Here is a 27,220-nt window from a genome sequence, read left to right on the forward strand (position 1 = left end):
GTTACGTGATTGATTTGGTTATGGGGTTTTATCTAAGAAAAAGGGGAGCTCTGGGCAATATCACCTTGCTGTGAAGGGGGAAGTCGGGGTTCTCCGTTCTACAAATGTCAAGATTTTGGCTCTTCTATTTTCTCCTGAATCTGCCAAATAAAATCCTTACCCTGTTACTGGGAAATGTTTCAGTGTAATGCATTGAAAACAGTTTTCATGTTTATGTAATGATTTATAACAGCACGTTTCACTGGCAATACAGTTCTATAGATTAAGACAACACAATAAAGGATGTTTAAAAATAGATTAAGCAGAATTTCATTCCAATCTCAGAAGTATAGACAGTGTTTTGAAATAATTTTAATGAACATAAAGATGGGACATGATGCAAAAGATGAAAAACCAAGCATTTGTCAAAGCAAATTCAGATTACACTTAAAAAAAGGAATATCAAAATATAATGTAAATGCACTAGTTGGCAGGATCATTATGTGACATTAGGCAAAACCTTTAATCATAAAATTATTCTGTCCCAGGAGCAGGATTTTGCATCTGTCCCTGATGAGTGGACAAGGACCTTAAAAATCCAATAAAACAAATAAATTAACAGCCTCAGAAAACTGTTAAGAAAAATGCTGCAAAAAAAAACAAGCCAAAAATCCCTACAAAGGCAATCACCACCTAAATAAATAAATAGAGATCCCACAAACAAGCCAGAACAGAAACAAAACCAGCAGTAAAGAAACTTGTCCTGCAGACAACTATTAGGAAAAAAACCACACCCCCTAAAAAATCACACACAATAAAATCATCCCACCAAAATAAATGAAATAACCCCAACAAATAGAAGCTACCAAAAAATAAGGGGAAAGAGCAAAAACGAAGAAAAATATCCAAACTGATGTGAAATGGAACAAAAAACCAAACTCTTAAGCTGCTTAAAAATTGCTTGATTTGGGAAGTTGAACGTAAATTAACAAAGGAAGGATGCTCATTTCAAGTATCTTCTCTTCCACTGTCTCTTGAGCTCTAATCATGCAGAAGTAGGGTGGAGCAAGTAGTAATGGTGTCTTTACATGAAAAAGAGAAGCTGACCAGGGCATCATTTCAGTGTAAGACACAGCTAGTAAGAAAGTCGGTACTTTCATCCCACAAGCCCACTCATAGAGCCTGTAAAATTGTGTAGCCGTCTGTAGTTGTCCGGATGCAAAAGCATAGTTCTGGTAGTTGCAGAGGAGTTGGCTGTACTTCCACAGCAAGGGTGACATTAGCACAGCATGGATATCTGCTGTCAAGGAAAGCCCAGGACACAGTTGGCTTTCTGGGCTGCAAGCACACATTGCTGGCTCATAATCAGTTTATCTTCCCCTAACACCCCCAATTCCTTCCCTGCAGGGCTGCTCTCAATCCACTCATCACTCAGTCTGTATTTGTGCTTGGGATTGCCCTGACCCGCGTGCAGGACCTTGCACTTAGCTTTGTTGAAGCTCATGAAGTTTGCACGGTTCTAGCTCTCCAGCCTGTCCAGGTCCCTCTGGATGGCATCCCTTCCCTTTGGCGTGTCAGCCGCACCACACAGCTTGGTGTTGTTGGCAAACTTGCTGAGGATGCACTCAGTCCCACGGCCCATGTCACCAACAAAGACGTTAAACAGTGCTGGTCCCAACACCGACCCCTGAGGAACGCCCATTGTCACTGCTCTCCAGTCGGACACTGAGCTGCTGACTGCAGCTTTTTTGAATTGATGGTATCTAAACAGTTGCCAGGAGAGAACGGATCCTGAGATCTGGATATTTACAAGTGGTGATATTATTCCCTAACCTTTTTTCTACTTTCCTAGCTTCTGATAGTGAGAAAGGTATAGAGGAACATTATCTGTTACAGATAAGGCTAATAAAGTCAGTTCCTCACAGCTGTTTAGCACTTTAGTGTTACTATTTGGAGGGTGGGGGGGCAGACTCTGAAGCCTAAAATACTGCATTTATTGTATAAGATTGTCCATGAACTGTTTAGGCAGAACTAACTTTACATGTGCTTACTCTGCTTCTCTTCCTTTAATCTTACTACATTAAAAAAACCTAAGATGAACTCCTCAATTCATGTAAATTAGTACTTTCAACAGGAAACTAAGTGGTAGCAGAGGATCTTTTTGTTTGGGAAATTTTTGTTGAACCCCTTGAGGTGAATTAAACACATGTTTGTGCTTAAATACAAAAAAGTTTTAATGAACAATGTATTGAGTGAAGTCCTATCACCGTAAAGTAGTTCTACAAGTACTGTGCAGAGATGTGGCACAGGCCAGCTCCTTTCCTTACACTTGCACCTGTACCCATCATGCGATCGTAGGCATGGGGCCCTTCAGCCCCATGGTTCATCCCCCAGCACCAGCTCTGCTGCCCAAAGGTGGTCCCTGGGTGCTCCCAGTGCACATTGCTACAAGACAGTGCTGTGACATTTCTTATCATGTCACCCAGTGAAACTTCACTCCCTAAGGGGGGAAGTCCTATCTCTGGCATCCCTGTTTCCAGCCAGGGTAAACCCTTCTTGCTCTCCATGCCAGATCATTCCTTGGTCACAAATGACCATTTCTGAGCAGCTACAATTTGAATAACCCCTTCTATGGCATACTAACAAAACAGGTTATGAACTAAATCAGTGCTGTGTCTTAGCTATGAAATATGTCTGTAGCTGAAGCTGTTTGGGCTTCACTCCAGCAAAAAACAGATATGTAGACACCAAGGAATGGGCTGGGAAAGGAGAATGCTTTTACTGCAACTTGGGAATAAGCACAGGGACAACTGCATAAGGAAATGTGCAGGGCCAGTTTCATGTCTGAATTACATCAGTTGTGTCTTACAAATGTTCAAGTGCTGCAGAAATAGCCTTTTTATAGGGAATGACAAGATCCCTGACTGATGTATATACCTTTCACCGATGTTTTGTGGCTAAATTATACATATATGTGAAAAAATACTTTACCTTGTAAATCTCTACATGCAAATTCCTCTGTGAGAAATCCCTGGGATATTACACATTAGCTTCAGCAGCATTAGAAAATGTCTGTTGTAGTGATATACGCATAATCAAGGAGTCTCTTATATTCTGCTGGACAGGGTGAGGAAGACTCCCTTTCCTTAGTATTAATGCATCCCTAATGGAGCTACAGCCAGCCCCAACAGCTCAGAGATGTGTTGCATCCCTGCTGAGATGCCCTGCAAGAAAAAAAGAGAAAGTGGGAAATTATATAATAGAAAACCCTTGAGCCCTTGTTTTTAGTACAGTGCTATAAAAGTGTTAGGAGAACAACAAAATAAAACCACCCTTTTTTGTCCATGGGGTTGTTAGCCAAGGGAGAGGAGGAGCACTGCGTGCAGTGTGGTGCTGGGCTGGGCTCCCATCTCGAGGGAATGTTAAATGTTGATCCAGAAGGGAAGACCTGTGGGCAGCATCAAGGAAATTTTCTTTCACTTCTTTGTTGAAGTACCCCAGGTGTTTGAGGAAGTGCAGTTTCCCAGGACAAGGTTATTCTGCTTCAAAGTCTCACCAGCATTCAGCCCCTCCTTTGGAAGGGGTTCTCAGTAGCATCAGTTGGAGTTGCACATGGACATGTGTTTTGTGACAAGGAAGTCCATTGGCACCTGAACTTTCCATGTTCTTGGCCCATTTCTCTGAAATGACAGGACCCTAGACAAGAGGGGTGAAAAAGCACTTTGTTCATATGAGCTGTCAGGTGGGACTGTCAGGGGAGCAGAAGACATGACTCTAAAGTAGTTGCTGGGTATGTGCAATGGCACCCTCAGACCAGTGTTGTAGCTGATGAAGTGAACAGGGATATGTGGAGTCCTGTTAAATTTTGATGTCCAAACACTTTATGTGTCTCTAAAAATCATCACTTGTTTATTTGTGCAGAAGAAGCTTTGAGTCTACAGGAATTTTCAGCCAATTAAATCATCGTGCATGCCTGACTGAGTCTTTGCAACCCTCCTGTGATGACTAGAGAACAGTATAGCTTGTGTACTTGATATAAAAAGCTACCTCAAAGAGTAACTAACAACAACCACTCAGCAGGAACTCCTCATTCTGCATAGGTATGACCCCTGCAAGAGGTCCTTTCTTCTCCTGTGACAGTGAGCCTTTCAACATGCTCAAAAGATTAACAGATTAGCCATAATTTTTAGATCAAACTTGTACAGTGCCCAGAGAAGTGGCCCTCTGAAAAAGCCTTGCAGTCTAATCCTTTTCTGCCCCAGCTGAAGACATCTGCCGCTTCCACTCATCTGAGCCATCACCTCTTTGCACTGCACATTGAATATTCTGATCTCCTATATGATATACTGGAGTGTCCCCAAGAGCAAGTGCCAACGCAAGTGATGCTCTACTTGTACAGAATTACAAATGTTGTATTGGGCTGCCATACAACTCCTCCTCAGCCAACACTGTGTACTGTGGTGGTAGTCCTGCACATAGGGAGGCTAGCTACCAGAAGCAACAGGTAAGCACCTGTCTTTACTGATATGAGGGTTTATTTTTCTTTTTAATATCAGAAAGCAGAGTTACCTTGGGTGGTGAATGGGAGGAAAAGACCTGGCCCTGCATTGAACTCATCAACAGCTTGAGAGCTCTCAGAGCAGGTGAGGGCTTGGCTTTGCCAGCAGTTGCATGGACCGGAGATGGTTGTTGGGTGAAAGCTCAGTCCTAAAAGCCCCGTTTTACTGCTTTGCCTAGAGACTGCAATAAGGGTTCACTTTATCAGCTTTGCACCCCAAGTCTCCTGCAGTACTGAAGCATGCAGAGGCCACACTGCTTTGTCCAAGGGTGCATTTTGCTTCAGCTCCATGACTTCTGACTTGCTTTTAAAACAAATATTGAGATTGAACTCAGCTACAACATTTTGCCTCATACCACAGGGGAGACTCAGCGCATCCAGACTGGATTGCTTTTGGATGAGACTCCAGGAGTGTACCTAATGCACCTCAGTCACTCTGAGGTGTACAGTCCCTGAGAGCAAAGGTTGTCCAAAGCAGCCTACTCCTCCCCCAGGGCCTGTGTACCGTGAGGCCATGGGGGCCTTGGCAGGGAGTATTTTGCCCCACAGATCTGCCCCTGTTGGTTCACACAGAGGGAGCCAGTCAGGGCCTGTGTGGGCTGGAGGGGACCTGGGCAATATCTGCAATCCCAGGGACAGGTTAACCCGAGCGGGGTTCTCGGTTGTGCCAGCCCATGGGCAGCTTTGCCCCCCAACCCTGTCAGTCAAACTGAGCTACCAGTTCATAAAACAGTTATAACTGTAACATACTTGCACAGGCACATATACAATTGTAAAGAACACTGTACATTTTAAGTGAAGGGGATGAAAAGCCTGATCAGAAAATCCTCCATGTCAGGAGAAAGCACTTGCCACAATAAATGTTAGATTCCTTGATCTTTAATATTGGGCAACTACAGAGGAATTACGGTGGTATCTTTGATGATAAAAGACAGACATGTGAGGAGTCACACAGCAGTGGCTTCCGAAGGGGAGGTGGACATTTGTTTTGCATTCTTTCTGCAGAAGGGAGTTGCTGTGATTTTGCTTTGACCACATGAGCTACAGCGGCAAAGTGAGCGAGAGTTTATTTTCCATTCTGATTTTTTTTTCTAGCTCAACTGAATAAATACCCTTGTAGATACACTGAGTATTTGTTCTCCTGTCTCTAGACCATGATTTAATGGCCGCTAGTGGAAAGTGTATTTAGCCAAGGGTGAACAGCAACCTGAATCAGGTCCCCCACCTTCCAAATGCTGGGGACAGTGAGAGCAGCGGTGGGAGATCAGCTGCAAGATGTTGAACTCAGAGAGAGCTGAAAAGGGCTTTGGCTGGGAATCTGGCATATTTATAAGTGTAAAAGTTAAAGCGTCCTGACCTTTGAAGAGATTTTTCTATACACTGGGGCGGTCCCTGCAGAGCCATGATTTGTTCCCCCGAGAACAGAGGAGAAAGAGCAAATGAGGGCTGTGAGGTTAACATGGAGAAAGACCACTGTGTGCCGTCATCTCTGAGTGGAGGGAAACAACTTAATTCTGTAGACAGGGCTGTTATTTTGGGAACAAGGAGACTTTGATTAGGATTATGTGAAAGGATTTTCTTCTGAACACAGACTTGGGTTTTGTAGCCCTGGGAGGCTCCTATTTTAGGGCTCACTCTGTGCTTTTTCTTTCTCAGCTTCATTTAACCTCTCAAACTTTTCTCATTCTTTTCCTTCCCTAAATGTCAAAAGAAGGAGTGGGAGAGATTGCTTTCTCTCTTATAGCATCCCAGGGATGCTGCCATCAAGTGAAAGCCTCTGATCACTGAGAGGGCCCTGAATTCATGTGCATATGTGCGACAGAATGAGCAGGGAGCCTGGCTCCCCTGGCAGAGGGTGGCAGGTTACACCAATGCTGATCTCTGGGCAAACATGGGCCAAGCCACAAGGCCTGCCCATTTCAGCAGCGGTCTGCTCTCTCTCCCTCCTACCACTTCTCTCTCTCCTGCTCAGTGGAGTTCATTTTCCTCAACATTGCTTCCAGGCTGCTGCTTGGAAAAACCCTAGGGCAATTAGCCCATTCTTCCATGCAAATATGGGGTAGATCAATGAGGTTTAATTGTATGTGAGACTCTGTGAGCCCATTTGCTATTCCTCAATGATTCACACACTGGAAAACGCTGGAAATCGCCTGGCTTTTCTGGCTATCCTTGCAGAACAAAAGAACCTGGACAAAGAGGGTTACAGACCATCCCTTCATATTATGTATTTGGGGGAGGAGTGAAGAAGGGTCTAGACTGCTATAGATAGGAAACTGAAAAGGATGGCATCTGAGCTGCCAAAGTTACTCTCACGGCCTCATTGTCATTATTTTCTCCAGGAAAGGAGAGAGTTATGTGGGTGGTAAGGAGTGAAGTGATTCCCAAACAGCCTCTCAATGGCACTTGCTAAATCTCTAAATAAATCTGTGGGTAACGTCCTCATCTGAACATGGAGAACATGCATATGCAGGGCATACATATATACACATGATCCTGAGAATAATAACTTTATACAGACAGAGATACCCTATATAAAATGCGTGCTTCTGAGTCTGTGAAAAAATCAGTTTATATGGCTCCAGCTTTGCAAGAAGGCAAACACCTATAGGACCATTTTGTACATCCTCATGTTCTGCTCCTATAGTTTACCTGGAGAACAGGCAAGATTTTTGTCATAGGCAAGAGGCTTGGTTCACTCAAAAATACCTCAGTCAGGAAGTGGAGAGGGAGACACAATAAAAGGGTCTGAAAAGTTGTCTCTTGTAGCTTTTAGCTGGTAGTGGAAGAGGCACAAATTTCCACTCCTTCTGGGTCACCAGGGAGAAAGTAGACTGTAACCAGGAGCTGAAGCATGCTTACGTTCAAACTCTTGTTTATGGGCAAAAAGGAAGCACACCTTATATATATATATATGTATATATATATATGTGTGTGTATAAAGTGAAGCCATAGATTGTTATTGTAATGGAAATCTTAACAGACTAACTCAAGAATCACTATTGCATGATCTCATTATTAGAAACAAAGAATAATAATGCAGGTAGTGTGCTTATATACAGAAAAAGTCACAATAATAGTAATAGGACAATTAAAATTGTAACACATTTCTTAGCTCACTTCTCCAGTTCTTCTCCGGGTCCTAAGGTCAGTGGTTTCGTGTTGGTGGTGGGATATCAGCACCTGGAGTCCTTCACAGGGAGGAATACAATGTTCATGTTGATGTTTTTTTCTTCCTCTTCTTTGTTTTTTTTCTCTCTTGCTCCTTCCACTTGGGTGACATTCATATGTTTGCTAACACATATTTACACCTTTCTCTTTCTTCATTGGTCTGCAGTTGCAGGTAATCTTAATTTACCATGTAGATTGCCATTTACACATTAGATACTATTTCCTTGCTCTATTTGCACCTCCTAAAACCAATTCTGCCCAGGTCTAGGTCTGCAGGTTGGGATTTTTTGGTCTGGGTGTTTTTGTTTTTTTGTGTGTTTTTTTTTGTTTGGTTGTTTTTTTGTCTTTTTTTTTTTTTTTTGGTTGGTTGGTTTTATTTTGTTTTGTTTTAACTGGCCATTAGTGAGTCGGCTGGGGAATACTTTCCTGTTTGCTACTTCTGCTATGGAGCCAGGCATGCTCAGCAGAGGGTACAGCTAGTGATGTGGTTATAAATGGTGGAATCCTCAACACTTATTGCTAAAACCTCGACTATTTGTGAGTAATCTGGAAAAAATTAATTACTGTGTTAATCAGAGCTGCGTGAAACGTGAAAAGCTGTAGGAAAAAACAGGAAAGCTGAAGACATAAAATAAAATGTCATGGCCTTTAATAAATAGCATAATTCAGATCTCAGAGGATCTAGATAAATCTTACCTTTTATATTACTATACCATTTCCTGGAGCAGATGATAATCAAGGCTAACACTTGTACCACCTGGGGCAGCAGTACTTCTCTATGCTTAAATGCTTTTTCAAATGGAGTAATATTAGGGTTGGTATATTTCCAATCTTTCATTGTTTTAAACTGACAAAGCAGAATTATAGGTGTAAAAAGAAAACAAGAGAAAAGGACTAAAATTATGATCAATGAACAATTCAAATTGGAAGAGATTATTTACTGCTAGGACAATGTTTACCAAGAACTAGTAAAACAAATGAGGGAAAATACTGTTATTTTTTGTGTTCTCCAGAACCATTCTTCTTCAGGATTGATTAAGGGCCAAGTTCCTCAGTAAACTGCAGGGCTAATTTCATAGTGCTGTGGTGAGTGCTATTGCTGTGAGCTTTGCTGTGCTGCAATGACAGAAAGACACTAACAGATGAGAAGTTTCAGGGATTGACTTTAAACCAGCTTTGGCCACAGCTGACCTGGAGCAGCATGAGGTTCAGCATTGCCTACATTAGTCTGCTGAGCTCCATATTGCTACAGCTATTTTCTGTGACCAAATCGTCCAGTTTAGAGCTGAAACTAAATGGATAGCAGTAGTTTATCTTTGTTAACTATGCTTTTATGTCTCCACTCAATGGCTTGAAAAGTTTCTAAATGGAAATTAATTCATGAATTGTAGAATCCCTTTTCTTACATGTCCCTTTCCCTTTACTTGGTAATTATTGATTGAGTTTCTAGATATTCTTCTCGAGGAAATTACTGAGGCCCCAGCAGAACAGGCAATAATTTACTGGAGACGGGACTTACCCTTAGGGCTGAAGGTGTCTTGTGGAAGGACCAAATCCATTCAAGCTGCCTTGTGCTTGCAGTGGCTGGAATACCTCATATCATACAGAAAACTCCCTCATGAATATGGAGGAGGTGAGGATGGAGTAGGAGTGGTCCTCCTCTTCCATTTTTGTTACAATGGGGATTTTCAAAAATCAGCAGTCAAAAGACTGCTGATTTGGGACTGTCGAGCTCCTGTTCATCTGCTGCAAGGAATGCCTGCTTAGCTGGTGAGTGGAAACGTAGCAAGCAGAGACTTCAGCAATTAACTAAACATCCCGAGGTGTGGATCACTGTGATGGACACAAGTCTCACAGAAAACAGAGCTTTGCTGCTGGGCTCCAGTTCTATCCTGTAAGTTCTCAGAAGGAAAATCAGATACTGGGGTTTTCTGTTCTGGCTGCAAAATACAGAGACACTCAAGGACTAATTCTTTCACTTCCAGTCCTTGCAGGCAATAAAATCTGATCAGGTAGCACAATGCTATTCAGTGAACCAGGATGGGAGCAAACCTGGAATTTATAGTCAGCTGTGACCTCAGAGCACTAATAACCCCCTTGTAAAGTCTTGAAGTAAGACTTCATTCCTCTTTCCCAAGTCCAGTTTGTCATAGACTTCCTGGCCCTGTGGGAAGGTAGAAGTTTAGTCTCATTCCTGAGAACTCTGGTAGGGAATGCCTAGGAGATAGAAAGCAGCTATACAAAGCATAAAGATATATAATTTGTATGAGAAGTACGAAGTTGAAATGTGTATTGCTTTTGGCTGAAACATAACTATTAAAAGAATATTTTTAAATTTTTAATGAGACCTGCAATGGAGACTGGGACAGGCTAAAGCTTCTGTATCTATGTTCTCGTCTTTGGAAGAGGGCAAAAGTAATTTAGAGCTGCTAGTGTAAAGTTTGTATTTGAAAGGAGAGAATCTGCATTTCCTATGCTGCTGAAAATCTCCCTGGAAAGAAAAAAAACAACACAAAAAACTCCAGTAGAGTAGTGAAATCAAAACTTCAGAGTCCCGGGAAATGAGGAACTGCTGTCACTCAAACATTATTAAAAACAACCATCTTAATCCCTTGAATTCTAGTCATCATTCAGCATTTCACATGCAGCTAAGAAGAGATCAGAGATATGACACTTATATATTGCTTCCCACCAGGCATTATGTATAAGTAAAAGCATCAGCTTCTCCCTGCTCTTCTGAGTGGATTGCAGTCAGTGGGAGTTTTGCTTTAGGCACAGCCTGCCTTCGAAAGGGCATCTTTCACTGAAGAACTTTTCCTTTCATGTATTTTTCTTTTAAATGTAGTGGAAACTTCCTACTTTGAGGCAGATAACATTACACAAAGAACCTAAAGAAACAGTTGCCACTGAGAAACTGAAAGTGGTACCTATTATTTGATCAATATTTCCTACTGCTGCCATCAAATTGGACTTGCCAGGGATCCGTGGATTTTTAAGAGACATGTCAAGACCCTGAAATGCTTCCCATTCCCTTAAATGGAGAGATAAAAAAGGGTCGTTCCCAGGTACTTCGTTCTTTGTGGGATTGGTTGCCACATTCACTCTGGACTGAAAAAACGGGAACGATAGTTACTTTTTCGAATTGCTTCCATCTCAAATGTCTATGGAAATAGGAAGGGGGTTCGAGGGACCTGCTTGTGAGGAACGCTGACCAGCAGGCTGGTGCTGGTGGAGTTATCTGAAATGGGAGCCTGCCCCTGGCCAAGCGCAGGCAGGGCGGGTCTGGCGCCTTGGAGGCGAGGCCTCCGGCCTCCCTGCCGAGGCTGCTGGCCTCCCCGCCGAGGCCTCCGTCCTCCCTGCTGAGGCTGCTGGCCTCCCCACCGAGGCTGCTGGCCTCCCCGCCAGCCACAAGCGAAAGGCAGGGCTACTTCCACCTGTGCCTTTGGCTTCCAGGGTCTGTCCAGGACAGGGAACTGCAGGGAGGTCAGGCACTTCTACAAATTGATGCAGAGGATTTGGAAAGACACTGATGCCACCTGCTGTGCCATTTTGCTTTTAAATACACAAACCCAAGCCCTGAGTAACGCCACTGCCCCAAAGCTCACGTTTTCCCATTGGGTTTGCCTACTAGGGTTAGAAAAAAGATGAATTGCTCTGCAGGTTTTAATCTTATCTCGTGGTGGGGATCCCACATGCTGTACGAACCACCCATTTCACAAGGCATGGCGGAGACCATAGCACCCACCCGGCCCCGAAGAGCACAGCAAATTGCTTCCTACCCGTTGCTGGTGGTTGGCGGTGTCACCTGGCATCAACAGCATTGACCTCTGACTGCTGGAGCTTGCCTGTGGTCCAGAGCACATGACAGAGAACATAAGGAAGGAGGCCTGCATTAGGGATGCCACAACATATAGCCTCACCCCCAAATAAAATTAAATCTTTAACTTCACGATATTTTGATTAGTTTTAAATCTAAAGCTGTTTAACATTTCCCCAGATTTTTTTTTTTCAGAATTTCAGTTCCATGAAAAAGATTTTAATTCCTTCTTAGAAGGCAATTAATTTAAAAGTGTTCGAGTTGTGTGTGCAAAGTCAAAATCCCACTTTCAAACCAACTCCCTGTAAAATTGCTTCTAATCTGAAAAGCAATTGAAAAAGTGGCACCTTTTTTGATCAAGTGGCCACTTTTCCATGATTTCTTCAGGTCAGAGAGCTTTCAGAGTACTTGAGGCTCCTCTGCCTACCATATTTAAACAGCGGCATGGGCAAAGAAAAACAAAGCTGATGATAGCTATTCAACACTGCAGATTATTAACACTGTTGTCTAGACAACTCAACTTCATCTCTGAAAAAGTGAATACATGATGAAGTTAAAGAACATTTTGCAGGGACTTGTTCTGTGAAAGGTTCTCAGGTGGTTTGATCTTTGATTCAGATTATGGGTATGCACCTTTTACTGTTGTCCATTTGAAGACCAGAACAAATGTAAAGAATAAAGTACGTGCAGAGTATAGGGTACTTGGAGTACTTGCACACTTCATGGTAACTGCTAAACAGAAATTGATGTAAAATATAATTGTAATTGATATAAGATTAATTGTGGCCTGGAGTAGAAGGAAATGACTGTCAAACTGCACAGAGTTTGAGGGCTGTCTCAGAGCTTGGCACTCTTAAGGATTGCCAACTGTTAGCAATGTAATTGTGTTATTTTTATAATTCAGGCATGTAACTAAGGGTGATTACAATGTAAAGGAATAAATGTTCTGTCAGTAACATGAACACTGTCTGAATAAATTATTGGTGCACATAAAGTCATACACTTGAGAAAATTAACATACACAAGCCATACGTCTTGGCATTATCTGGATGACAGGAATGCTAGAGTACAAGTGGTTGGGTCACCATCCAAAGCACATGAGAGGTTTGATTTCGTTGCAATGCTGTAACATCCCTAGGAAGCACAAACAAGGCACCTGGAAACTACTGCTTCAAACCTCCCAAGGAATAAGCACTGAAGTATCTTCACAGAAGCTGTGTCTCACCACAGGCTCACATGGAAGACAGACACCTATGACAGCTCCTCTCCCCTGTGAAAACACATGTATAAGGAACAGCAGCAGATAGAGAGATGTTTTCTTAACTGCGAATACCAAAATGAGGCCCTGACCTACACAACTTGTAGGATGAATGAGTAAAAAGAACAAAAGGAGAATTACTTAGATGTGGAAAAATACTGAAACAGTTATTTAAGTACTCAATTTGTAACCACATCATCAGTAGCAAGGTGGTAAGGAGCAATCATCGTGAGTCTGACAAAGTCAAATTGAGTCAAACTAATTTAATTCCTTTCTTTGGCAGCATCCCTGGGCTATGGAGGAGTTCCTAAGCCAGTAGCAGGAAATGTAGCTTTGGGGACTGGAGGGGGATGAGATACCAGAAAGCTGCTGGGAACGCAGCAGTGACTGCAAGTAGGTGGTGGCACCTGCGACAAGGGCAGAGATTTGAAGCACTGCCGAGAGGGATTCAACTAGGCACCACAGAGAACAAGAGCAGACTGAAACTGGCTGCTGGCAGCCACCCTCTCAGGTCATCTCTTCTGATTTCCTCCTGCCCAAAGTCAAGCATGCAGAACATTCCTAATAGCTGCATAGAGTGCTGTGACCCATTTGAACCACAGCACGTTAAGAAATTTGCTGCTAAACGAACATTCTAATGTTGAGAAAAATCTAAAGAAAAATTAAAATATACCAAGTAGGTTCAGTCTAGGGATGAGAGAGTTGATGAGGACAGTCTTCAGATACATAATAGACTGGCATAAAAAGAATGGTGATGAGTTATTCTCCGTGTAATTGCTTGGTCCTTTACGGTTAATTCGGTATGTTTGGGGAATAACTAGAACAACAGTGAAATGCTACAGGAAGCAACTTAAACTGTGGAATCCGCCATATGGCAGGCTTCTCAAAAAGAGGAGAACAAACACAGGTTATGAAAGGTCTGGACATGCTTCATGTGCTTCAGAAAAAGGGAAATTGAATAAATGGCTTCCACACTTTCCTTACAATCATTGTTTGATCACAGTTAGCATGAATAACACTTACGCTTGCATGAAGTCACTACATTTTTTTACATAAGTCAAACCTAGAGGAAGAAAATTAAAACAAACCATGTAGATTTGCAGCTTAAATTTGGTAAAATGATCCAAGTAACTTGATCTTTACATGTCAACATTGGTATTCCATAATAAATTCCATAATAAATTCCATCAATGAAACCAGCTCAACAAAAGTAACTGGTGCTTCCAACTTTTTCTGAAGAATTGTAGAATCACAGAATGGATTAGGTTGGACAGGACCTTAAAGATCGTCTAATCCCACTCCACACCTACCATGGGCAGGGACACCTTTCATTAGACCAGGTTGCTCAAAGCCCCGTCCAACCTGGCCTTGAACCCTTCCAGGGAGGGGGCAGCCACAGCTTCTCTGGGCAACCTGTGCCAGTGCCTCACCACCCTCACAGTGAAGAATATATTCTTTACATCTAATCTGAAACTATCCTCTTTCAGTTTAAAACTGTTACCCCTTGCCCTATTCCTACAATCCTGATAAAGAGTCCCTCCCCATCTTTCCTGCATTTTCCCTTTAAGTACTGCATGGCCGCTATAGGGTCTCCCTGTAGTCTTCTCTTCTCCAGGCTGAACAATCCCAACTCACTCAGCCTGTCCTCACAGGGGAGGTGCTCCAGCCCCCTGATCATCTTCGTGGCCTCCAATGGACCTGCTTGAGCAGGTCCATGTCCTTCTTATGTTGGGACCCCCAAAGCTGGATGCAGTACTCCTGGTGGGGTCTCACAAGAGCAGAGTAGAGACGGAGAATCCTCTCCCTTGATCTATCATCATGCTTCTCTTGATGTAGCCCAGGTTGACTTTCTGGGCTGTGAGTGCACATTGCTTGGTCATGTTGAGCTTCTCGCCAGCCAACAAGAAGTCCTCCCCACAGGGCTGCTCTCAATGCACTCATCACCCAGTCTGTATTTCTGTTTTTGGTTGCCTCAACCCATGTGCAGGACCTTGCATGTGACCTTGTTGAAGCTCATGAAGTTTGCACAGGCCCACCCCTCCAGCCTGTCCAGGTCTCTCTGGATGGCATCCCTTCCCTCCGGCGTGTCAGCCGCACCACACAGCTCAGTGTCGTCAGCAAACTCGCTGAGGGTGCACTCAGTCCCACTGTCCATCTTGCCAACAAAGATGTTAAACAGCACCGGTTCCAGCACTGACCCGAGGAACGCCACTCGTCACTGATCTCCACTCAGACATCCAGCTGTTGACCGCAGCTCTTTGAGTGTGACCATCCAGCCAATTCCTTATCCACCGAGGATAAGAGATGTTACTAATAAACTAACATCAAAATAATTTGCTTTATTGCTAGTGATTTTGTATTACAATTTAGACTAAGTTCTATTTGCATATTTAAAGGAACCAAAAGAAAATACATACTAAAAACAAACCAACCAACCAAAACCCTAAAATTACTGATTACAATGTATAGTCACTTTCAAAAATCCTGGTATTTTATAACTAACTTCCTGAGCATTGTAATTTCAAACCAGATTATTTTATTTCCACTTGTCATTAAAATACCCACTTGATTTCGTATTAGAGTAAAACCTCCCATAGGAAAGAAAGGTTAAAAACTGCGCATATGACTTATTTTACAACTAGTGTTGAGATCCTTATTGGATTCTGGAGGCAATTTACTAGAGTATAAAATAGATATAAAAATATAGAATCATCTTTATTAATAAGGTATGGATTTGTTCAGATCAGGTTTCTTGGGATACAGCCTTCTATTTGGATCTCAGCTGGCCAGTCACCGTATCTGTTCTTCTTTTTGTCAGAGTGGTTTATCTGTTAAAAGAAGTAAAATAAGTTCAGTATTTAGTTCTCCATTTACAAACTAGTTTGTCAAACCTCATACAACAGAAGGGGGTAATGGATTAGGACTGGGAAGCTAAGTAGCACGTTGCAGATCTTGCTTGACATAATGGGTGAGGATTCCACCAGTTTTTCTCTTAGACAGAGCACTCTATTTATTTCCCAGATGGCTGTCATAATATACACTAAATTGAATACCTTTTTCCTGCAGAAGCGCTGTGATGTGAAGAAGATTGCAACAATATTCTGGGGAAAAAAAAAACCTGTGGAAGTTTCACATGCCTTTGGAGGCAGTCAGTATCATCATGGGAACTGACCTCTGTATTGGGTTTTCTCATTTCTGTCTGCCTCTGTCATACAGATGAGCACTGCTGGGCTTATAGAAAGCAAATACGAGGTCACAGACGCAAACAGAAATCTGCTCTAAAAAATGGTATCTATAGTCCTGCTGAAGCCTGAGGGCAAGTTATTCAGAAAAGTTTTGTGATGAAAGCATTGCTGTATTTGCACAGCCAATTTGAGACAGACCAATTTTCATATAAAAACAGCTCTTATTTTTAGGAATTCCTTGGAATTTGTCCTTCCAAAAGAAAATTAAGTCTCTGTACAGCATGTCAGGTTGGACATTTCAAAACTGAGACTCTCTAGAATTGCTGGTCACTTCTGAAATACGTCTATAGATAATTTAGTGCTGGTGTGGTAGAAGTCAGTACTGTACATGGCCAGATCCAAAGCAAAGAACGGTGACACATTAGAGAACTTGCTTTGTGCAACTGAGGCTTACTGAACAGACTGCAGTTATTATAGCTAACACACAAAATCTGCACCTGAAGGTTATATATATACAGACAAATATAAAGTGAAAATAAAATGAACCTGACCTTTTCTTTCTGTATATCATCTGGCAGCTTGAAGCCTTTGGCAGCTATAAAAGCCCAGCTTGACCTGAACTTCATATTCCATATTTCTTTACTTCCCAGCTCTTCTACTAATTTTTTGGCATCATTTTTTAACCTAGGAAAATGTAGTGAAAAGAAATTGTTAATTCAGGACATGAAAAATGCTGAAAAAGAACACAGCTGATTCATGCTTTACATTAGTAAGTCAGCAGAAGCAAAAATGACAAGTTTAAAAAAATCCTGAGAGCTGTCTTAGTAGCATGCTATTACAACTCACAGAGCGAAATTATTTTAATTCCTCCTCTTTATGTTCCTGATGTTAATACAACCTGTTTGTAACAGGATACCAGAAAGAAAACTGTATCTCAAATATTATTTGATGTTTCAGTCCTTCTGGAATGAGGACAAGGGCATCAAATGTTTATCAATCAAATGATTACGTCTTTCCCTATACAATTCAACTAAAAAACCCCTATGATTCAAAAGCACTTGAAGAATCAGGTTAAGATGTAAGAAGGAATGCAGACTAGAATCATTATAATTGAGGGTGTGGATACCTTCTTAATAGAAGGTTGTGGCCCACAAGTAACAGCAGTGCTCTTTATGAGGACAACTGGTGTTTTTAAACAAATATAACACTATCTACCTATCTTTGGAAGTGTCAACATACATGACATGGGCAAGTACTGAATGGACATGGAATCAAAACCTTTTGGGCAGGAAATGAGAGAATAACCCTGACTAAAGAGTGAAATTCACCATTCTTTTACACTGTTAGGCAATAGTGATTTTTAAAGCTATTCACTTTGCTATTCCTCAGCCTGTCACGAGTAACTTGCTTACCGGGCATTTCCATCATCATGAGTCACCATCAAAAGGAGGGACCCTTCTGGTGCATTTTTAATGAAAGTCATCATCTCTCCTGAGTGGTCTGTTGAATCAATTACACACCGATTATTCATTACACGCATTATCACATTCCACCTACTTTCAACTTGGTTTCAATTTTTGGCCTTGTTTATTCAAAATGAGACCTTATTAGGTAATTTTTCTGTTTACAGGCACAGGCTTTATTCCTGAAAGGTGCAGAGAACTGCTAGCTCTCACTGAAGGCTAGGAGATCATGGATTGATCTGCATTTTCCAGTAATAAACAAAGACACTTCTGAACTTCTACAAAAGCCATTTAGGCCCAGGGTAAGTATATAGATGGTTTCGCATGTTTATGTCACACAATATTATACATGAAAGCAAAGCATGGAATAGCTCAGGAGAAGTCACTGGCTTCCTACTTCCCTGCTAACTGCAGTGCTGAGTTACCCATGCCACTGTCCACCCACTTCCATTAAGTGGCAGCCTATTTGCAACACTAAGCTATTTATTGGTTTTGCAATTGCTAAACATACAGAAGATACTTGTTTTCCATACAAAAAAAATGTAACAGGCACCCTGGAGACATTACAGTCTACATACTGTATACAAAACTGTAGCCCCATGATTAGTCCCAATGTGATTTCTATTCATGCACGTAAGGTCACAAGCATTCTTAATTGGTCAGAGAATCAGCTTCCAGTGTCTCATAGCATTCTGTTTCTCCTTACTAATAGGTAAGGAAACTGTTATCATTCAAAGTCTGGAAAACGTGTTAAAAGCTATTCTTAAAGCAGATCATCTTTCTAGCTGCATGGAAGGATGTTAAGAAACTGACTGGCATATCTCCTATGATGATTTTACAACTAAAATACAACAAAATATGCCAGGAAAAGGAATTTTGCTGAGTGAAGTATCTGAATGTGGCACCTGGTTAAGTGCTATTCCTACCAGACTGAATTAATGGAGAAAAAAGAAAGACAATTAAAAAATGGCAATTTGACAATTAAAAAAAAAAAAAAAAGCAGCAAGACAATGGAAAAAAAAAAAAAAAAAAAAAGACAATTAACTATCTCAAACCAGCAAGAAAAATTCAGCTTTTCAGGGAAAATTTGTCATCAGATCTGGCCAGAGCATATTTTATGAAGACAACAGCTGTTTGTTTCTAGTTGATCCTTGTTGATAATACAATCATAGTCATTTGAAAGTGCAGGATAATTATATAAGTAATTTCTTAACATGGAAACACTAATAAAAGTTCTATTGTACTCTTTTCCCTACCTCCTTCCCACATGTCAAAAAATTTTGCCGATGTAAATTTTCCTGTTTTATCTGTAATTTTAAAAAAAGAGTTGTGTAAACATAAGCAAAAATTATTAAATTAAATCAGTATATACAGCTTCTTCTGCTAAAGCTAGGCATCTCTAATTTTGTGTATTATTTGGCTTCTGAATTTTCTTTTGTTTACATTTTTTAATTGGAAGGAATATGGAATAATGTAAATTTAAGATTTGGGGAGAATATTTTGTTTCATGCACTCTCTGAATCATCAAATGTGACTAAAACATTTTTATTACTTTTTATTTTAAGGAAGGAATCCGGTTTATTGTATATTTGCATATTTTTATATCTAGATATACTATAGTAGGTCACAATCATAAATAGGAAAATGGGTTAAGCCTAAGACTATTTGGATGAGCTTAATAGTATTCTGTGCAGTGTTTCAGATGTGCAGGCTTTCGTACCATTTGAATCCCAGTGGACAGAAACTCAACACTCATCATTACTGTATCAGAAATGGGGCATGCAAGCAATTAATCATTCCAAAACATTTTGGTCAATATCGATCATTAATTATGCTGCTGCTTAGATAGCTGTTTAAACAAGACATGTACAGTTGGAAATACTTTTAAAACTTCTAAATCCATGCCAACTGAGTTAATTGATTTTCATTGTCCAAGACCCACATCCCTGCTACACGACAGGGTCTTTTCCATTTAGAGTATATCAGCTCATTTCCAGTGAGAAGACCTAGCAGTTCCTGATTAATTTCTGGCTTATCTTTGATCCATATACGGTAAAATCATGAAGGCAAATACTTCTGAACATAGGATTCTAAATGGCAGGTTTATCATGTTGATGAGGGGGAAAGATGACAAAAAACCCTCAGTGGTGAAACAGCATTCTAGAACTGGGCTTCTGAGCAGAGATCACAAATAAATGGAAAAGGCTGTAGACAGAACTGCAGAAATCCACAAAATTCTTTCTTTCTCCCTCTGTGCTGTTAGCTTGGGCTTAATAGTTCCGTCTTCCCTCTTAGAAAAGGCCATACTCATTCAGAGAAGAAAAAGTTATAATTGTGGAATAAAGTACAAGTGTGACGCCATAGGAAATTTATTGAGCACAGTCATTAGTTTGACTGATCTAACTAGAGGACGTGTAGAAAATATCTCTCACTATAAATTGGTTCAAGATAATGAACAGATTTACCTGCAGGTGGAGACTAAAGTGTATCTAAAATGACTATACGTGTGATTAAGGAAGTGACTGTTCAAAAATGTGCAAAATTTGATATATCACTTCTTTTTCCTCATTAATATCTGGTGCAAAGACAATGCTAGTTTCTTACTCCTATTTGCTATACCTTGCTTATGCAGTCAGGATGAGTATTTGCCCTCTTATTGTACAGCGCTGTGCTGAAAACTCATTCTTAACTGTTTACCTATTATAACCAGTAAAGTTTTATGATTCCTTATTGGGAAAAAAAAATGCAGTAGTTAACTGGGAAAAAAAAAATTGGAACAGATTCCTGTCTATGTTAATTTAACCCAGTGACTTCAATAAAATCCTGCAAGTTTAGACAAGGTCAAGATCTTGCTTAGCAATACTGTGGCAAAAAAACCTGGAACATAAGTGTTTTGTGATCAAAGCCAACTTGACTGTGCATCTGAACTCCCTCTCCTCCTCTCCTCCACAACATTTAGGCATTCATTTCTCTCAGGGTCCATTATGGAACACACTGCACTTCATCACCATTCCCATTCTAAATTAAAATGGTGCCTCCAGATCTGGAATAAACTATACCTCCTGCTTTCCAATAGGTCCTACTATAAGCAAAGACATATGATGGCAGTTCAATATTAATCAAGTTTTGAGTTTGTCTTTCTGTCCACTGACCAAGCCTGGAAAAGGAATTTGTACCTTGGTTGTACCTTGGGGCAGAACTGCAATTCTCAGTTACTGCTTGTCCCTTATCAGTGGAGCAATAGATACCTTTTATCAAGGACTGAACCTGAAAGTTGAGTTTTACTTCTGGAGATCATGTGTATTTTTGCTATGTTACATAAGCAGCAGTTCTTTTATCTAATAGAATACACATATACCACTTCTATGTACACATTTTCTGTTTTCTTATACTGACTATGAATATGTTTCTTTGGTTTATCCAGAAGACCATTTATCTCAAACACAGATTTTTCTTATATTTAACATAAATCAAGTTTGCAATTTTTTCATTTCTCTTTCCTTCCATACTGCCTAGTAAAAAAACCCCAATCCCTTCAAGAACCTTTCCAAATTATTGCAGTACACAAAAGTACGTATCCCTCTAACATTTTTTCTCTTACTTACAATTCACAATGGCAATGTTTATACCTCTTCCAACATTACCCTTCTCTTCGCTTATAAGCCTGGAATCAAAATAAATGTAGTATCAGTAGAATATATCTGTCCAGAAGCTCTGATCCAAAGTCGTATTTACCAATGCTAAGACACTTTCTGATGTTCCCGTTTTCTTCAGTTATTTAATTCAAGACTTTGTAGTAAACAAGAGCTATGGTTTAAAGATCTTGCACTTTGTATCAGTCAGTTTCCTTCAACGATGCACAATGAGTCTTTCAAAATGAGCCAGATCAAGAAAGTACTTCACACAAATGCAGCCAGAAAGATAAAGCAGAAAGAAACCCAAGATAAAATGGGGTTTTGTGGCACTGTTCTGTGTGGACTATATCTACACAAAAGATCATTGCAATGCTTTGAAGTCACTCTACCTGTCCAGCTTGAAAAGCCATGAAAGAACCTGACTTTCAGAAGGTGTTGACCATTCAACATGTTGTAAACTGACTATCCTGCACCAAGAAAATTAAAGTTCGTACTTGAAACTAAGAGTTGAATGCATCTTATGTAGAGGAACAAAGAAAATAACTTGAGATTAGGTACTTAAAAAAACAAAAAGGGAAAAAAAGATTTATATACTGTCAGATATATTCTGACATTTATCACCAGAGTAAGAGCCCCCTGGTAAGAGCTTGCTGCTGCTGAATCAAAATGAAACACCCTTCTTCACACTGCAAAACACTTGCTTAGATTTAAAGTTAGACTGGTACTCACAGCTCATCCTCAAAACAAATTTTAGCCAGCTTTCCTTTGCCACCACCACTAAGAATTCGATAGGCGTAGTTCCCAGGTGAGCAGGGAGACCAGTGATCACACTTTTGCCTTTTTGGTACTGGGGCTGCAACAACAAAGATGAGAAATCGTTTTTTTGGATGCTGCATAAACAATTTCTACATGGAAAGAATCCCTTAATGTCATCATGCTAAGCTCAAACATACATACACAGAAGCCAATCTTGCCAGTTTTCCAGTATCGTGGCAACATTTATCACAGACTTGCCTGGGCTTTAAGTTATCATTGACTTTCAAGCAGCTGCTGGGACCAAGAGCAACCTGATCTAGGGAAAAATGCCCTATATATCATTATATGATTTAAATATAGAGTAATTATTTTGTGTAATTTCATGTAACAGGAAACAAGGACTAGAGGGGTGAAGGATTGTTACCAATAGGTTGAAGTTAATAGCTAACATTCCCATTTTAAGCTTTTTTCACATGATAACATAGAAATAGAATGAGAAAAATGTACACATTAAGCCACCCTGTGGAAAGAAATAATGAGAATTTAATCCCAAAGTCTGGTCAGTGATTCAACAATTTACCATAACTGTAAAATACATGTTACAGGACCAAAGCTGCAGATTTATCCTTATATGCCAGCAAACAAATAAGGTTTTCTTGTGTTGCTATTCAATTAATTATATTTGCATACTGGCAAATATAGGCTGACATTGTGCTTCTTCAAAGATAGTGTCTAAAAAATACTTCAGACTTGCACTAATTAACTTTACACAGCCAACTTAATTCTTACAATAGCACATACCAAATCATTTATTAGCTAACAACCCATTTGTCACTTAGTATGTAAATAGACAATGTTAGACATAATATAAGGAAAAAAAAAAGAAATTCAACTACATACCCCTCAGCACTGTTTTTTTTCCAATGTCTTGAAGATTAGCAATAGATGCTGCTATTGTGTCTTCGGGTACAAGAACAGCAAATATGTATCCCACGTACCAAGCAGCCAACGATGCCAACAGAAGCCCTGTTAATTTCACAAGATCTGCCAAGGGAAAGAAAAGAAAAAAAAAAAAAAAAAAAAAAAAAAAAAGAAAACCAGAGAGACATAAAGATATTTTCATAGTAACATACAAAATCTTGTATTTTCATTGGCATCACCACACAAACTGGCTACTTTATTTCTGGTATACTGTGTTAACCACAGCCTTCAGATATGTGGCAATACATTATTTGTTACATTCCCATCTCTGACAATCCCTTTTGTTTCTAAAACTTGATCTTCAAGCAGAAAACTACCCCCAAGACTCCCCTCAATCCTCACCCATAATACCCCAAAGAAATATGAAGTTCAACTTAATCCTACTAGGATTTTTACTCTGAAAAGTAAGTACCAAATACTACATATGACTATACAGGTAACATGCAGTTACTATTGATTTTCTGTGGTACGCAAGCACTACAGGAATAGTTTAAAACACTGACCATATAGGGAACTACCTCTGTCCACCCTTTTGACATGCTGGGTAAAAATAATTTAGGAAGGCCCAAATAATCTCATTCACACAGTGAGCTCTGAGTGACTGTTTCACCGTTTCTCAGTTATATCACAGCCTCCATGGACTGTATGAGCAGCACATCTACACACTGTGAAAACAACAGGATTCACAATATTCCTGACTATGAAGAAATAGAAATAAATTCCATATTGGATATGCCCTCCTGCACATCACCAGAAATGCTAACATGCATTCCTGATCTAGAAGAAATGCACAACCTAATTTATGATGCTAAACAAGGAGAGAGCACACTGCAATTGTGAAACACAGATGTTCTGATGTCATGAGATACTTCCTGATCTGTAAAGAAACATGTCTTTGAACATAATGGTTCGTTAAAGTGAAAATGGAAAATTTTTAGTTCATAGTCCTGAAAATCAAGTACAACAGAACCAATGTCCAAAAATATCTAGTAAGTTCACTTTCCAACCTGCTAGAAAATACTATTATCTAGCCTAAATCTTCCTTATAACAGTTTACACTCAGGAAGATACTCCTTTCCTTTTCGGAACTGCCTTTTATAAATATTAAGATTTCTGCCCTACCCCTTCTCTTGAATAAGCCCAAATTGTTCACTTGTTCTCCTCAAGTCCTGTTTTGCAGGTCCTACTGCTCTCCTGTGAATTCTGCCCCATTGATCTTTGTCTTTTACTGCAGAATGGACACACTAGTCCAACACACACATTCTGGAGGCTCTACTTCTGGCTATTCATGCCAGAAGGAAGTTTGATTTTTTTTTCCATAAGAGTAGACTTTGTTGACTCAGGTTCTATTTGTAATCCACCATAAAGACCAGTTCTTTTTGCCTGAAAGTATTTTACCTCTCTAGCTACTCCCTATCCTGTATCGGTGCATGTGGTTATTTCTTCATTCTACCTAGCTTAAAAAATAACAGAACCTAACAGAACACTGCAGAAAATGCCGACTGGTAAAGCTAACACTGAACAGTACTATCACCTAAATTCCGCATTCTTTGCAATAGCAACAGAAGTAGTAAGTGGTCCTCTCTGATCCAGTCATCCTTCACAAATGAATCACAGCTGTACTCCAGCCCTTGAACCTCAGTGAGGAAGAATGCAGATCATTATGAACATTGACGGTTCTTCTGTAAATAGTCCCAGTTTCTCATTTCTTGCATCAGAAAAAAGGAAAAGGAAAAAAAAAAAAAAAAAAAAGAGAGAGGACAGTAAACCCTTTTAAGATACTGATCTGAGCTCTTAAACTGTTCTGTGTCATCGTATTTAAGAGTCATAAGTGTGTGCATTTGTGTGACTGTAAGGAAGATACTGTGAGAAACACTATTTTCATCAAAGGATTAAGATTGAGAAAGTAATACAGTGAATCTTCAGAGATACAGATTTCCCAATCATTGTCTCAGTCTAAGAGAATCTGTCTCACTCTACCACTGGTAGTGGTGCAAACCTGCACTAAAATAATACTAAAAATTACTCCAACATTTAATTTATACTGTGAATGTGAACAGTTGACAAAATTCACATGCACAAGGAAGGAAGCTGCAGGAACCAAGCAGAATGAAACTCACTCGCTTTTTCTCTTTCTGAATATTAAAAAAAAAAATCAGATTTATACTCAAAATATATTTCATTTGTAAAGGAGACCAAGTCACAGGTTTCAATGACAAAACCCAGGCAGTGAAAACTACAACAAGCTTATTTAAAGATTTCACTGATTATTTTTTCATGGGGTGAGGTGCATCATAAATACCTATGAGACCATCAGTCAGGTTTTGTTTTGCCCTTTTTGTTAGCTTAGCAGGTTTGTTTTTACAATAATTTGTTTTTCAGCAAAACTATGGAGCAACTGTGTTGCAAACCAGGCTCAATAGTGAAGCATTTTGCCCAAGTAGACTGGAAAGTACACAGTGTCTAACTTCCGCTATTATACTCCGTATTTAAACCTCAAGCTTCTTAAATATTTCTCAAACGTGCCTTTTAAAGTTTAAGGAATACATTTACCAACTCTCCTGCACACTTTGTACTTGGTTCTCAAAACTGTCAGAAAGTATTTTCACTGTCAACCAACTTCTGGTTTGTTTTCTTGGATTCAGAAGGCACTGGTGTACTGCATTGATTTTACCTGCTGGATCCACCTGGATCTCTTAGGTTTACTGAGAATACATATCCTGCGCACGTATACTCTTTTTGCGTACCTGCACAGACACGCATAAAACCCTACACAATAGCAGCTAAGCCATAAGCTCAGACAAACCCAAGATAGTTAAGATTGCTTAAGATTTGCTATCCACAGCAGTTAGGAGTTTAAAAACGCAAACGAAAGTCAGACTGTGCTTTTGCTGGTTTTAGAGGCTGTGGCTCCTCAGCGCACTGCTTGGCTCAGCACCAAGGGGACGGACGGTGAGGGGACGGTGCGGGGGACGGCGAGGGGACGGCATGCCGCGGAGGTTCTTGCCGAGCTCAGGCAGGTGGCACAAACCTCCCTTACTCCGCTTCTGCCACGGAGAGGTACTTGCCCAGAGGTACTCAGCAATACTCACGGTGCCAGACAAAGAGGGCAGAGAGGAGCAGGGAGGGAGAAACTGTGCGGACAGTCCGGATGGCAGTGTGGCAGGACGCGTAAGACAGCAAAGCAAAGCAGACGATCAGCAATCCCACTTTACAGCAACTCCCCATTTCCCTTCTCCCTCAGGTGCTCGCCTGCCCCTTGGCAGACACTAAAGCGCTAAGTGTAAGCACAACTTTTTTTTTTTTTTTTTTTTCGGTGCTTAGCTGACTTAAAATTCCCTCGCTACCACACCTCGCTAACACCCACCCACCCGTACGCATCAGGACTTTAACGGGGCGGGGGTAAGAAAAAGAATACATCGAGGACTCGAGCTTAAATTACTCTAACCTAAAAAACTGGGTGTCGATCCGTTCTCAGGTCTCGGCCGGGGCGCAGCGGCGAGGCCGGGCACAGGCCCCTCTCGCCCCGGGCCGGAGGCTCGGCCCCCGCTCGCCTCAGGCGACGCCGCCGCGACCAGCCCTCCCTGCCCCTTCCCCGCGGCTCGCGGGGCCGCGGCGGGCGCCCGCCCGGGGAGCGGCCCCGGGGCACCCACCTGAGGAGGGCGCAAGGCGGGAGCGGGGCGGCCGCTGCCCGGCCGGGCTCAGCGGGCGGCGGCACCGGCGCCCTCCCCGCTCGGCGGGGCTGCTACTCACATTGCCGGTTCAGCCACATTATTGAGGGCGGGGGCGGGCTGTCCTTCTCCTCCTCCTCGTCCCTCTCCTCTTCAGGGGTCCGTCCCTCTTTCCCGCCTCGTCCTGCGGCCAGCGGGACGGCGCGGGAAGGGGAGCGGCCGCCTGTCCGCGCCGCGCCGCACCGCCCCGGCCGAGCCCCGCACCCCGCTGCCCTGGCCGATTTCCTCTGCCGGGGAGGCCGCGGAGGAGGGCGCGGGGCGGCTGCGTGGCCCTGCCGCCGCTGTCGCCCGGGGGGAGCCGCGGGGCAGCTGAGGGGAGCGGAGCTGGGGACGGGGCACGGCCACGGCGGCGCGACTCCCCCTCTGGCCTTGCCCTCCGCTGCGCGGTTTGCAGGTGTCGGGCAGGACCGGGCGGCATCACGTCTTGGCAAAGGCGGTGAAGGAAGGGCCTGGCGCTCGCAACGGCCGCGGCTGCTCTGGGGGAGGAGAGGACGTGTGGCATTGGGAGAAGGAGGACTCAGCCGCCAAACCAGGCCCTGTCTGAGCCAAGGAGATGCAGCAGTAGACGCCACCTAAAAACTCAAACAGAAGGGGTAGTGCTAAAAGTTGTCTTCTGCAGAAAGAAACCAGCTGGCTAGCGGGATCAAAAGGAAGGCTCACATGCCATCTGTCAGCCCCTTCGAAAAGCT

General features: G+C 41.6%; 1 protein-coding gene across 3 annotated transcripts; it reads right to left on the reverse strand.

Annotated features, from left to right (window-relative positions):
* Window positions 1–15,099: 15,099 nt before the first annotated feature.
* Window positions 15,100–26,980, reverse strand: FAM3B (FAM3 metabolism regulating signaling molecule B). Of its 3 annotated transcripts, none has more exons than XM_042788657.1 (8): window positions 26,554–26,980; window positions 22,720–22,863; window positions 21,793–21,916; window positions 21,034–21,092; window positions 18,685–18,735; window positions 17,378–17,465; window positions 16,517–16,649; window positions 15,100–15,608 (listed from the first exon to the last, which is right to left on the reverse strand). In XM_042788657.1, the coding sequence occupies exons 1-8, from the start codon at window positions 26,570–26,572 to the stop codon at window positions 15,519–15,521; spliced, it is 708 nt and encodes a 235-aa protein (XP_042644591.1). In that variant the 5' UTR covers window positions 26,573–26,980; the 3' UTR covers window positions 15,100–15,518. The 3 variants fall into 3 exon arrangements, with proteins under 3 accessions (XP_042644591.1, XP_032867111.1, XP_042644593.1); XM_033011220.2 differs by lacking the exon at window positions 26,554–26,980 and adding an exon at window positions 24,335–24,499; XM_042788659.1 differs by lacking the exon at window positions 18,685–18,735.
* Between the last annotated feature and the right edge of the window lie 240 nt (window positions 26,981–27,220).

Source organism: Tyto alba, unplaced genomic scaffold (genome assembly GCF_018691265.1).
Source record: "Tyto alba isolate M040663 unplaced genomic scaffold, T.alba_DEE_v4.0 Super-Scaffold_14, whole genome shotgun sequence".
NCBI lineage: Eukaryota > Metazoa > Chordata > Aves > Strigiformes > Tytonidae > Tyto > Tyto alba.

Excerpts from the sequence above, each read along its gene's own strand:
- FAM3B (XM_042788657.1), bottom strand. Across the intron at positions 21,917-22,719 it reads AAAAAAAACAGTGCTGAGGG|CCCCAGTACCAAAAAGGCAA; the intron begins GTATGTAGTTGA and ends TTGTTGTTGCAG. Across the intron at positions 17,466-18,684 it reads TTTTGACATGTGGGAAGGAG|ACCACTCAGGAGAGATGATG; the intron begins GTAGGGAAAAGA and ends TTGATTCAACAG.